Raw genomic sequence first — 12,965 nt, 5'->3', positions numbered from 1 at the left:
TTTGTATAATATGTTTTCACACCGTATGTACGTTCAAACACAGAATATCTCATCTTTACACAATCTCCACTTGGTAACTAAATGAGCGACATGACAGACTCCTCTCTACGTTATTCTAATCTCAGGCAGACTGCCATTTAAACATTATGTGAGGTATTGAACGCCAAGAAAGGGGGAACTGGCTGCTCAGCAGTTGCTCAACCACAACCCGACAAATAAACCAATACTTACCACTGGAATGCTCTGTAGATACGAATTTTGGTGAATGTGTTTCCTGTAGCTTGAAATTTTGTCCAGATAAAATCAAAACTCGTAAATACAAGAAGTAATAATATTTTGCTTGATGGAGATTTATGGAACTGTTAGTCAGCTGTGAATTTGTGTTGCCATTTTAAAATTTGTACTGCAAATTTTTACATAGAAAAGTAGGTTCGTACATATGTTCTGAAATATTAGAATATCTGTGTATGTATGTGTTCTCGTGTGTGCGTGCATAAATGCAGTTCATTACCTGCCAATGTAACGAAGTAATACTCTTGGTTAGTCTTATATAGGCAATGTTTATTATATTTAATTTATTTTGTGAGATTAGTTTAGATAAATGTCCTAGAACAACCATCACATCACTAACACATTTGTAGCTAAATTAAGGGTGTTGTCACCATGTTCTTTATTTTATAGTAAAGCCATTCTGTGTCTAAAACTCATTGAAGTTGAAACCTTTTGTTAGATTTGCCGAATAGTCTTATGTTTGGTTAGTAGTAGTAGTGGTTGTAGTGGTATTTATTCCATATTTTACATGGATTATATTAAGGTTATAATTTAAACTAATCATAACAAATTAAAACTTATAGACTAATGATGACAACAGATATACACTTGTAGACATATCATAACAAATAGATACATATATACATTGATTAAATTAAAGCCTTGCATCAGTCTGGCGATTTCGATTTTTCTCTCTTAATATTCTAATCGAAAAACAGAGAGAATTTAACATGGATACACATATTGCATTTATAGATTACATTAAGGCATTTGATAGAGTTAACAGAGAAAAATTCCTTACAATTCTACATAATGATGGAGTACTGAAACAAATTATTAACATTATATATAACTTATGCAGAAACAACTCAATATCTGTTAAAGTAAACAAAAATCTCTGTCTGGAAACCAATTAGCCGAGGAGTCCAACGAGATTGTGGACTATCCCCTTTGTTATTCATAATTTACATAAATATCATAATTAAAGAATGGAGACAGCTATCTCATGGCAATATACCAATTACACGCAGACTCAATTTAGACACTATGTTGTGTGCAGACGATCGAGTATTATTTGCTAATTCTGAAGATGGCCTACAAATATCACTACAAAATTTAGAGAAAATAACCAAAAATTATGATATGAAAATTTCATGTGATAAAACCAAAGAAACCAAAGAGCCTATACCCAGCAAAATATGCCTTAACAGCAAACTATTAGAAAGAGTGTACAACTTCAACGACATTGGATATTCGTTATCATTTGCACATGACCTTGGCATACAAAATAAAATTACCAAATTTATAAAAACATTATGTCTGGGAGAAGATGGTTTAAATATATGATGAAAAATCAGAAAATAAAAAAAAAAATCCTTTAAAGTACTCGTACTCTTTCAAATGTATAAAAAACACATTGCATAAAACTTAGTGTGTCATGTTGGTCTTGTTAGCATCTGTGATGCCATTTTTAAAGCTCTGGTGCACAGTTTTTTTAAAATGGCATTAAACTTTGACTGCAGTTTCCCGTAACTTTGTTTATTTATTTTCTTATGTATTTATTTAGTTATTTATTTATTTTCAAAATAAAATTTGTTTTCCATGTAAAATTTTCTTTGATATATGAAAAATATTGCATTATATTACAATTAATATGCATTTATGGTCTTGCCAGCTGCTGTGACGCCATTTTCAAAGCTGTGGTGTACAAACACTAAACTTGATTGAAATTTTCCGTGAGATTAAGTTTTTGTTTTATTCCATACAAAAAGTTACATATCTTCGGAACTAGTAAGGCTACATGCATGATATTTATACACACATTCTTTAGGCTATCAGAAAACTTTTCCCTAAAACCGAAATTTATTTCGTTGCATTTGAAAGATATATCTCCATATTTCTATAAAAGTACCGGTACTTCTAAAATTCGTTCTTAAGATATAGATTGTTTATCTTAAAATTTTGAATACTAAACTGAAAATTGTCCTGAAGACATTTTAAAGAACATGCTTTTAAGAGTAAAATGTAGAAATTTTGAATTTACCTTTAAAAATGGTTGAGTTTCTTAACTAAACTCGAATTTAAGTTGTTCAGCAATGATATTTCAACATAGAAAGGGGAGGGAAAAAAGAAGAAAATTTTACGTTAATTAAGAAAAAAAAATATTCAAATTTCACAATCTTCTCCCCTTAATATGCCATAGCCCCAAATTCGAGTCTTATTGCCGATACTATGTATGTTTATAGAACTTGGACAACTCCATACATTTCTATGATAACTGAACAATAGTTACAAAATTTATATCTGTAAAATTATTTTTTAGCCACTGGTGTAGCTCAGTCAGCTAAGGCGCTTGCCTGCCGATCTGGAGTTGCTCTCGGGTGTGGATTCGATTCCCGCTTGGGCTGATTACCTGGTTGGGTTTTTTCCGAGGTTTTCCCAACCATTAAGTGAATGTCAGGTAATCTATGGCAATTCCTCGGCCTCATCTCGCTATTGTCAATCTCATCGACACTAAATAACTTAGTAGTTGATGCAATGTCGTTAAATAACCAATTTAAAAACTATTTCTTGACTAACTCAACCATTGCCATTTTAATATAAAACACACTACGTATTTAACTGTGTATCAGTAATTGTAATTTTAAATTTTCAAGTTGGTATTGGTTGCATGTGTGTAGAATACTGTGATGGTAGAATGTAGACTGTAGTTCAGAGCTCACAGATGACTTTACTTTTAAACAACAATGTTTAATTATTATTCTGATTTGTATATTTCTTTTGTTAATAGGAATCCTAAAATTAGTTTTAGCTGGCCGGATGGGTGAAGCTATCGAGACAACCAGTAAATTATACCCAGGATTGTTAGAGCATAATCAAAATTTGCTCTTTCTGCTCAAGTGCCGCCAGTTTGTGGAAATGGTAAATGGATCAGACTCTGAGGTTTGTCCTCCCCGATGTCCCAGAGGTCAAGGTATCTTCTCTCCTTTACATCCCTCGTCATCCAATACACCTCCACGACCCACTAGCCCCATACAAACCTCAGTAATTCAGTCTACAAAGAGTTACGGGAACAATCGGAGTCGAGGTAACTCCTCTGCAGTTGAAGAAAATAACTTAAATAATGTGGCTATGAATGGAAGCAGTGGAGGGACAGGAGACCAGCCAATGGGGAGCTCGTCAGTCATTCGACCGCCTCCCGGTATAGGAGATGAGAGTGACGTCGAGATGGAGCCTCCAGATGAGAGGAATGGTCATTCTTTAGTAAATAAAGCTGTGTCTCCTGCCACTAATGGCTATCAAAATGGAAATAGTCATCAGCAAGATAAAGAAGAATTAGATGATGTAGAGGATATGGGTAAGTAATATTGTACTGAATGTTTGACTTCTTACTGTTCATGCTACTTTACTTAAGCATCGCAGATTTAGGGCTGATTTCACGAACATGTTACTAATCCACAATTAACTAATTGTAATTTAACTTAAATATGGAACAATTAATATTAGAGGAGAAAAATTTGCTCCAGCGCCGGGGATTGAACCCGGGTCCTTGGTTCTATGTACCAAGCACTCTCACCACTGAGCTACGCTGAAGTTCAATCCACAGCACCGGATCGAACTCCCCTCCTCCAGTGTTTTTCCCTTTGTGGCATGACTCCAGTTGGGCGACATGTATGTTGACATTTTATTAAGTCAACTGCCTACATCGCTCACAATGCAGAGTTCAATGTTATGTCATTCATTGCGATTGATGACCTTGTCTCACGTCAGCATGTAGTATGAGCACATGTAGGAATAGACATTGATACACGAGCATATTTTACATCAGCTACTCATATGGTAACGAGTGATTCACATTGAGGTGAGACGTTTTACCAAAAAATGCATCTAGCTCTGCCATCGTTCGAAAACGGACTTATGTTCATATGAACTTTTTCACTCAAAATGGCCTAAGACATCATATCCTAAATTTTTTACCTTTCCTCGTGAATCATCCTGTATATAATAGATTGGTCATCCCCATGTTAAAAATGGTAACATGTGGAAGAGAACAACCACCAAGATCACCACTATGGATTGGTAACGATTGCTAGATGGAAGTATAGTTGTTCCATGCGTTTCAAATGAGAGTTATAACGTGAATTCTTCTGCAGTTGCTAGATGGCAGCATTGTGAAAATGATAAAAGTTGTTGCCTTCAAAGCCTAAAAGGCTGATCAATCTGTTAATATGTGATCTGGGGTATAGATTAAAATATCTGCTTGGGCTGATTATAGTTTGTACAGATGTGGACAAATTATTAGCAAAATTTAGGATTTTTGTGATATATTTTTACAAAATTTGACTCTTTAATTTAGACTACAGTTGACATTTTTGCATATTTCTATCTACTATAATAATAGAAATATGTAAAAATGTCAACTGTAGTCAAAATTGAGAAGTTAAATTTTGTAAAAAAAAAATCATAAAAAATTTCAATTTTGCTTTTAATTTGTCTACGTCTGTATATGGGCTGATATAGTTTATAGGTCTCACTGCGAAACTACCAGGCCCAGGATCGAATCTTGGTTAGGACAAGTCTGATTGGGGGTTTTCCAGGGTTTTCCCCTCAACCCATTAATAGCAAATGCTGGGTAACTTTTGGTGCTGGACTCTGGGTTCATTTTGCTGTCATTATCACCGTCTTTATCCATTCTGCCCACTTCCATACTCATACATTATTCTATCATACGAGGCTAGTAGAATTCGACCTAATGGGTGCCCCAACCTTAGAGTAGAATTCTGCATCATAATCCCCAAAAAGTAGGCAGAAGCACAAATTGATACACGTTAATATGCGTGGCATTAACCCTTCCCAAAAAAAAAAAAAAAAAAAAATAGACAGAGAAGAAAAACATCGTGTCATTTGTAGATATTAATAATTTTTAAATCGTTGTTAATCAGTAACAGCACTAACTAAGTCTTTGGTAATACAGTATTAAATTATCATTTTCGTACTCGAGTTGTGTAACGTCACTGATTGAAATGCTTTTACTTGCAGACGTGGATCCTCCATCATCACGTCGCCAGTTGTGCGGTGGCAGTAAGCCAGCAGTGGAGCGTATGTTAGAATTTGGTCGTGAATTGTACAACATGAGCTTACATCTCAGGCAAGAACAAGGAAAAAGTGAGAACAATAAAAAAATGCTTCAGGTATGTTATATTTTCCTTAATAATTACGAAAAATTTGTGTATTTATGGAGTATGTCAAGAAGTAAGTTTTATTTGGTTGCAAAACATTGAAATGACGTTCTCAGTATTATTTTATTACAATAAAATCTACATTTTCATATATCAGCAGGCCAGTTCAAAAGGGAAACAACTCAGAATGCAGTTTTGGGATAACTGCATTTTAAAGTTTCATTTTGCAGTGAAAAATCCAATTAACATAATTTTAGTTGGAACTTATAGTCTCATGACGCTGTTATTCCCAGCGTGACTCCTCCTCTTTGCTTACGTCTTAGGAAGTAAAGGCTCTATAAAGTCTAGGTAGGTAGTATCATTCGCCATTTTTGTTCTTTCGTTGCCGAGCTACCAGATGAGGAATCTATTTGCCACACCGTTAAACATTATCATGCCGTAGTTCCTATGATAATAAATCAAACATACTGTAATTCAGCAAATAATTGAGCGGCAAATAACATCCTCATGTGCTTTCTGCGAACGCCAACGAAAGAGCGAAAATGGCGCGCGATTATATATTAAGTATTTATCCAGCCTTAGGAAATGCTTAACATCTTCATCAGCGAACCACAAGATGCACATGTTTAAATGTAGCCAACCTGCAACGTGATTGGCTGCCGGAAATTAGAGCGACGGGACTATAGTATATAAGAAACATCATTAACAGAATTTAGAGTAATTTCTATGAATCTTGGATTTTTCACAACAACATGAAACTTTGAAATACAGTTTCTCAAAACTTTGCATTTTGAGTTGTTTTCCTTTTTGAGTTGGACTATTGATATTCAGCTCCTTCATTGAAGTATTATGCCACTATTATTCTGATCCATTCTTTAGTGACTGTATTCACAGTATCATTGCTGTGTTTTTTAATGCTAGAAATCTCTTTCTTTATGTGGTGTATATAATGAAAGTCTTTCAACACAAAATTTGAGTGATAATTACGTTACTCTGTAATGATTTTGCAGTGTTTAAACAAATAATTACACATCACATTCCTATATGTGTTCAATTTTTTTCATAATTGAATCAAGTGCAAGTGGGAAGCAAGAGAAAAATGATCTGAACCATTGAAATGAATGCCATTAAAAACGGCAACATATTGAAATATAACTTCATATTGCAGGATGCCTTCAGCCTATTAGCATATTCAAATCCTTGGAGCAGCCCTGTTGGTTGGCAGCTAGATCCAGTTCAAAGGGAGACAGTGTGTGCTGTCCTCAATTCTGCTATTCTAGGTAAGTAGTTTTGCAGTGCCAGCTCAGTGCCCTTCTATATTAAATAACTAGCTTAAATTACCCGGCGTTGCCTGGGTTTTAAATTTTGGTCTATTTCTAAATAAACTGTTTGTTAACTTACCGGAGACCTCGGCAAGGGAACTATATAAAACCAAAACGAACCATATTTACTTATGTTTTCTCCTCCCTAGTGACGAATATTAAAGAAAGTGCCACTAATATCCAAAGAAACTGACTAATCGAAATAATTCCATCTCACCTATGAATAGAGTTTTAACAACATTAAGACCTTATGCTACAGGAATATTTAAGACATTTAACATTGTGATTGATGATAATATTTATCGTACCACGGCATTATGCATTATTAAGCCTTTCTGCCCACAATATATTTAATTTCCTTCAAGGCGAAACCACAATCTGTAATGGATGGATTCTATCAAATACATGGATTTCAGGGTGTTTTTCAGTAACGGAGACTATACTCATCAGAATTCACTCTCCTGGAGAAGGCAATGTAGAACACTACCACAACAGAAAATCTTATTTTTCTATAAACGGCCAAGTCATTAGTGACCATAACTTATTAATAAGAGCGGGTTAACAGTAACAGTAAAATAGGCTTTATATTATTATTGCAATATTATAATATTGTAATATTATTACAAATATTACTATAACTTATAATAATTGCTTAAAATCGAATGGCTATAATAGCAATACGTGGGATAAAAACATTATCTTCTTTCGTTTTTCCAGTTAATATTGCCACTCATATTACGTTTCGCATGAATTTTTGACACAAATTCTTGTTAATGCATAATTTTGGTGAGTCACTATTTCGCAATAGTAGGTCTACTATGGCTATTCAATATTAAGTAAATTATGTGGTAGCAATCCTTGTAGTTTGAAAGAATTCTAGAATTCAATTGGATAAAACAGTCTGCTCACTATCTACAAAACTGCATCGAGGAATTCATAATACGGTCCTGGACTGCGTAAAGATACTTATTGCATGAATTATCTAGTTTTAGCCTTCATGATGTGTAACAACAATGTAATTTAATTTCGTGTTAAAATTTCCAAGGCCTCGTGAAAGTCTATGTTGAATACAACAGACAATAATAAAGAACAATTGACTGTAGAAGATTTTACATTTTAATATAACACATGAATATTTGATCTATTTATTTTTATTTTTTATATATTCAATTAATTTAACTTCCATTTGCACAATTTTAATGTAGCCTATGTTCTTCTCCTGATTATGAAGGTCAAATGTGCAAACTTTGGCACATATCGGTCAAAGCGTGTAGATTTGTATAGAGAACATACACACCCACATCAATACATACATACATACATACATACCCACATTCAATTTTATATATTAAGAAGATGAGACCACATCTGTATTATGCAGTAAAACCTCAATTATCCATTATAATGGACAGGAAGGGGTTGAATGTTAACCGAAAATTACAAATAATCTGTTTTACTTTAGCTATTACACTTTTACTACGTCATACTACTTTTGACCAATAAAACGGTACAAAAGGACATATTTCAAACAATCATGGCTGCTTATCGCACAATTTTATCGCATCCCTAGCATTCGTTTAATTTTATCGTGTCCCTAGCATTTGTTTCTTTGTTTGCCAACATTTCAAACTGCGCTGGTCTGGACGTCAAAAAAAAAAAAAAAGACCAACAGAAAATTCCTAACCACTCCAGTCGATACACAGCAGTTTCAAATATGATTCGCATTGGCATTCAAGAACAAGAATTAATAAAGATCGCTGGTCATACCTATGTATCTTCCCTGAAATCCTATTTACAAATAAATGAAGAGAACTATTCGGAAATCCTGAATAAGTTGAGGAATACACCATGTAGGCCTACATCAACGAGTTCCACTTCTTTTACGCACATGTCCAATATATAACATCAACTGAACCACCAACCACTAAAACATTCAAATTTGAAAATTGTACATTCAATAATCATTCCTTTTAAAATTATTCATGTTTATTTTTTATGTCATCGTCGTTAATTAAAACTTTTCTAACACTTGTATATTTTATTTAGGTTATGTTATATGCTATATGATATTATGGATAGTCACTTATCAGAGATTGTTTAATATTAAGGTTTATTGAAAATCATCTGTCAAGTGATGTTGATTACTGGGATTCGGATAATTGAAGTGGAATGCAACTGTTTTAATAAAAATGAAACTGAATCAACAAAGCCTTCTTGACTAGTAATACTGCACTCGTGATCTAGATTGAGAAGGCATTGCTAGTAATCGTCTACAGATTCCATAGTTGGCACAACTGATAGCAAGATAACAGCTAATCATAACACACTACTGCCATCTAGCATGCATCTAGCATAATATTTGTAATGTTGAGATGGTACAATAATACATTTGAAGACAGTTGTATTTTCGTAAGTCAATTAATATTTTATTGTATTGGAGTACTTCGTTACTTCTAATCTTTATATACTTTCTTCTAATCGTGTAATAGTCAGTTAAATCCCACTCGAGTTTTGATTTTCTCTAGATAAATCAAAACCTCTAGTGAGATTACTGTTGACAAAATTACAGTTTAATGTTACTTTACAACAGTAGTTTTTTAATTTAGAATTAATCATGAGCCATTTGAAAAAGTCTGTTACTTTCTTTTGCACTTTGGCTGCATTTAATTTTTTTTTTTTATTGATGTTCATGCTTAGTTTTCTCGTGTGAAGAATGCTGGGGTAAATTGTATCCTCCTCCAGACCTAGAAAATGCAGCAACAAATTGGCTGTTTCCATGGCTAATGGAGACGTAGGACAAAAACTAGGCCTAGTTAATCTGTTCGATATTAAGAAATTAAAGAAAAGAAATAAAAGATTTATATATTATTGAGAACTATGTACTAGGGCATTCGATAAGTAATGGCAACAGTGCTGTAAATCAGTGCTCCTAGCAGTGACTATTGAAATCTTTACTACGTAATAGAGCAGCAATTGTTTCATAAATTTGCAATATTGAATGGCTGCATTCAGCTGGGACAGCACTGAAATAGCGACAGCATTGAATGCCTTGCTGACCGACAGCGCTGAAATAGCGGCTGTCATTTTTCGTAGGAATTTTTTTTTTTGCTGCGAGTCTGCAGCAACCCAGCAAAAGTGGAGGGGATAGACATCAACCAATGGTGTCTTATATTCCTGAGTAGAGAGAACAATGGCGTGTTTCTTTGTAAACACAGCAGACATTTTGCAATCTGGTCATTCAGCAACTCATAGCTGCTGTAACTCAGCAAAAATGACTAGCTGAATTAGTGTTGTCCCGGCTGAACGCAGCCAATGCCTCTAAGTAGTCATATTTTGTAAATACAGTTGCTGTTTCTGATTTGTAATAAACAATACAGCCCTAAATGTACGAACAAAGATGCTTCATAAAAATCCAAGTTACAAGAGAAAAACATGCAGCTCAGTGCTTTAGGGCATTACAAGAAGCCTGTGGGAGAGAAGCCCTTCCATATTGAACTATTACAAGTTGGGAAGCAAGCCATTCGCTTTCAATCAAGAGTTGACATCCAGAGAGCTTTAGATTGGTCAGTGAGAGAGATATCCAGAAATGCTGCTGCAGATGGAGTTGCCATCTTCCAAGAATTTGTCAACAACATGGCAGGAGACTGTATTTGAAGTAATATCAAAAGTAACCTAAAAAATTTAGTGTGAAACAGTTACTATGTTGCCATTACTTTTCGAATGCCCTAGTACATGATATATTTGTCTGTTTTCCTTCAGAATTACCGTAATTCTATTTACTTTCCTCTTAGTGACGCAACTTGCCCAAGCCTCTTTTTGTGTCTGTATATTCTGTTCTTTACCATAACAATTTTGTTAAATTTGCTAGAAGTTTTTGACTTCATTGACACAGCCCATGTCTCATTATTTTATGGCAACATTTGTCACGCCAGCATTTTATAGCCTTTTATTTCATTGTATTCTTGAATTGAGTGTTTTGTTTGAAGGTGCATTATCTTCTTATTTTTGTAATATAATATCTTTATATCCTTTAGTTACATATGATAAATTATAGCCTAAGATTTGAAAGAATTAATTTATTTGCAGTGGTGTCATTGTAATGTTTTAATGACTGGTTCTCTTCGTTAATAACCGAAAATTCCGAAGTTTTAACATCAAAAATATTATATGCAGTAATAATAAGTGGCTACAAATAAAAAAAAATTGCACTGCAACATTCTGCTGCAGAATTATGATCAGAGTAATCTAAAAACTCGCAAATGCAGTTTCTCATCATGAAGACTGCTTAACGACAAATATATTATCATTATCATTATCAAATCTGTAATGCAAATGGGGAAAATATCATAGTGCTTTTATAAAAATAAAGTAATACAACTAGAAAAATTCTGCAGAAATGAATATGACAATATTATGTAGAAAATGTGAAATAATATGTTTTACATTTTACAATAAATCCAATCTAATATTACGGAAGTAATGTTTAAGGAGCGGATTCCTATGTAATTAAATATTCTTTTTGCATGTGATAAAACACAATTAACAAAGTTAAAAATTCCGAACATGAAGTTTCAAGTTTAAAACCCGAATTTTATTTGACATAAAAACACATATTTTCACAAAAAAATTATGTAAATACATATTTTCAGGAAATCTATCATAAAGACATAAATCTTGGAGTTTTTTTACTTAAATAATTTTTTACAATAACTTTCAAATATTTTAAAACTAAATCAATTATATCACTCAGAAGTACGTTATCTTCTTTAAGAATTCTTGGTTGCTTCGTGTTTCTAAGCACTGTGTGGTGTATCCATGATCCATTTTGTAATAGTATCGCCTCAAGTTCTGAGAACTGCTAGGCAGCATATCAGTGTTATTATTAGAGAATAAATTAACATGGACAAGGAGGAGAGATCTTGCAACACATAATTAGGAATGTTTGTTGTTGCTGAAGATGATTTCATTCCACGCTTTGTTTGTGAAACACAACAGATAAGAGCTCGGGTATGAACATTATTTAATTTAAACAAAACTCCCGCTCTCGCTCATGCCTATCAAGTAAGGCAATATATCTTGTTGTGATTCCCTGTTATTGGGCTTCGTTAATTGTTATCCTTCAAGATATACTGAAAGATGGTTATTTAAAAAACGATTTGGCTTTCCTATTAGCAAATCTAAGCTTTTTGTGTGACACCATAAAAAACTCGAAACATCGAAAAACCTGTTGTCTGAAACAGGGATGTGTGTGTCGTGGAAATTAAACTAGACTCGCTACCAGGTTCAGAAGCACAATTACTAAGGGATAAATTCCAGAACGTGTTTGGGAAAAACAGTGGATATAAAAAATGTGTAAAGTTGTTCAAGTATTGGAGGATGTGTCTGTAGGTGAAATTGACGGTGTATGTGTTTGTGATATTCTTCTCTTTAAATATGCACGTCTGACTTCCTGTGATGTGGAAAGATCGTTTTAACAGTATAAGTCATTGTTCAGAGATAATCGGCATGCATTTGTGATGGAGAATTTGGAGATGACCTTTGTTGTTGACTGCAGTTCTCGGCCAACTACTAGCGTTCAAGTGTGGTTGGTGAGTAGCCTACCTATTAACATATTTTTTTTCAAGCTAAGTAAGGTATTTTTGTCATATTAAAAAAAATATATATATTTTTTTATTTTTAGCAAATATTTTCGTACTTTTTAGCACATAAAGAATAAATATATTTAAATTTTTTAGCACATAAAAATTCGCTCCCTAGTAATGTTAACAGACCTAATAAAGTTACAGAAATAATATATCAATATTTTATGAATAATGTAGAATCGTTTTTCATATAAAATGCAAAACAGTAAAGAAAACTGTTATTTATATAACATGAGGATTGTCCGATCACACAGAAAGAATGAACATGTAACTATAAGTACACAGCTGTGAATGTTGTAAATACACAAAAAGTCAACAATGTTCTAATTAAGGTTATAATGGAGTGGGGAAGTCGTGTCATCACATTGTTGTCAGTTTAGTGCAATGCACACCTTACTGGGATACGGAGGAATGCATTTTCATGTTGTAACATGAGAGAGTGCATGTGGTCAAAAACACCGTGCTATAAAAAGAACAAGGATCTGTTCCAAATAGAGAACAACTTTGATTATTTCAGGTGCACAAATTATCAACAATGCACTAGTTGAGGA

The 12,965-nt window shown here is 33.6% G+C and overlaps 1 protein-coding gene across 1 annotated transcript in view; it reads left to right on the top strand.

Annotated features, from left to right (window-relative positions):
• Positions 1–12,965, top strand: part of RanBPM (Ran-binding protein M) — a 163,172-nt gene that overhangs the window by 134,734 nt on the left and 15,473 nt on the right. The window contains exons 6-8 of the mRNA XM_069831372.1: positions 3,062–3,628; positions 5,311–5,462; positions 6,619–6,730. Of these exons, the coding sequence (XP_069687473.1) occupies positions 3,062–3,628; positions 5,311–5,462; positions 6,619–6,730 (831 nt within the window). The remainder of the gene's footprint in view (positions 1–3,061; positions 3,629–5,310; positions 5,463–6,618; positions 6,731–12,965) is intronic.

Source organism: Periplaneta americana, chromosome 7, assembly GCF_040183065.1.
Source record: "Periplaneta americana isolate PAMFEO1 chromosome 7, P.americana_PAMFEO1_priV1, whole genome shotgun sequence".
Lineage (NCBI taxonomy): Eukaryota > Metazoa > Arthropoda > Insecta > Blattodea > Blattidae > Periplaneta > Periplaneta americana.
The sequence above is the reverse complement of the archived record's forward strand: the minus strand, read 5'-3'. Positions and strand labels throughout refer to the sequence as shown.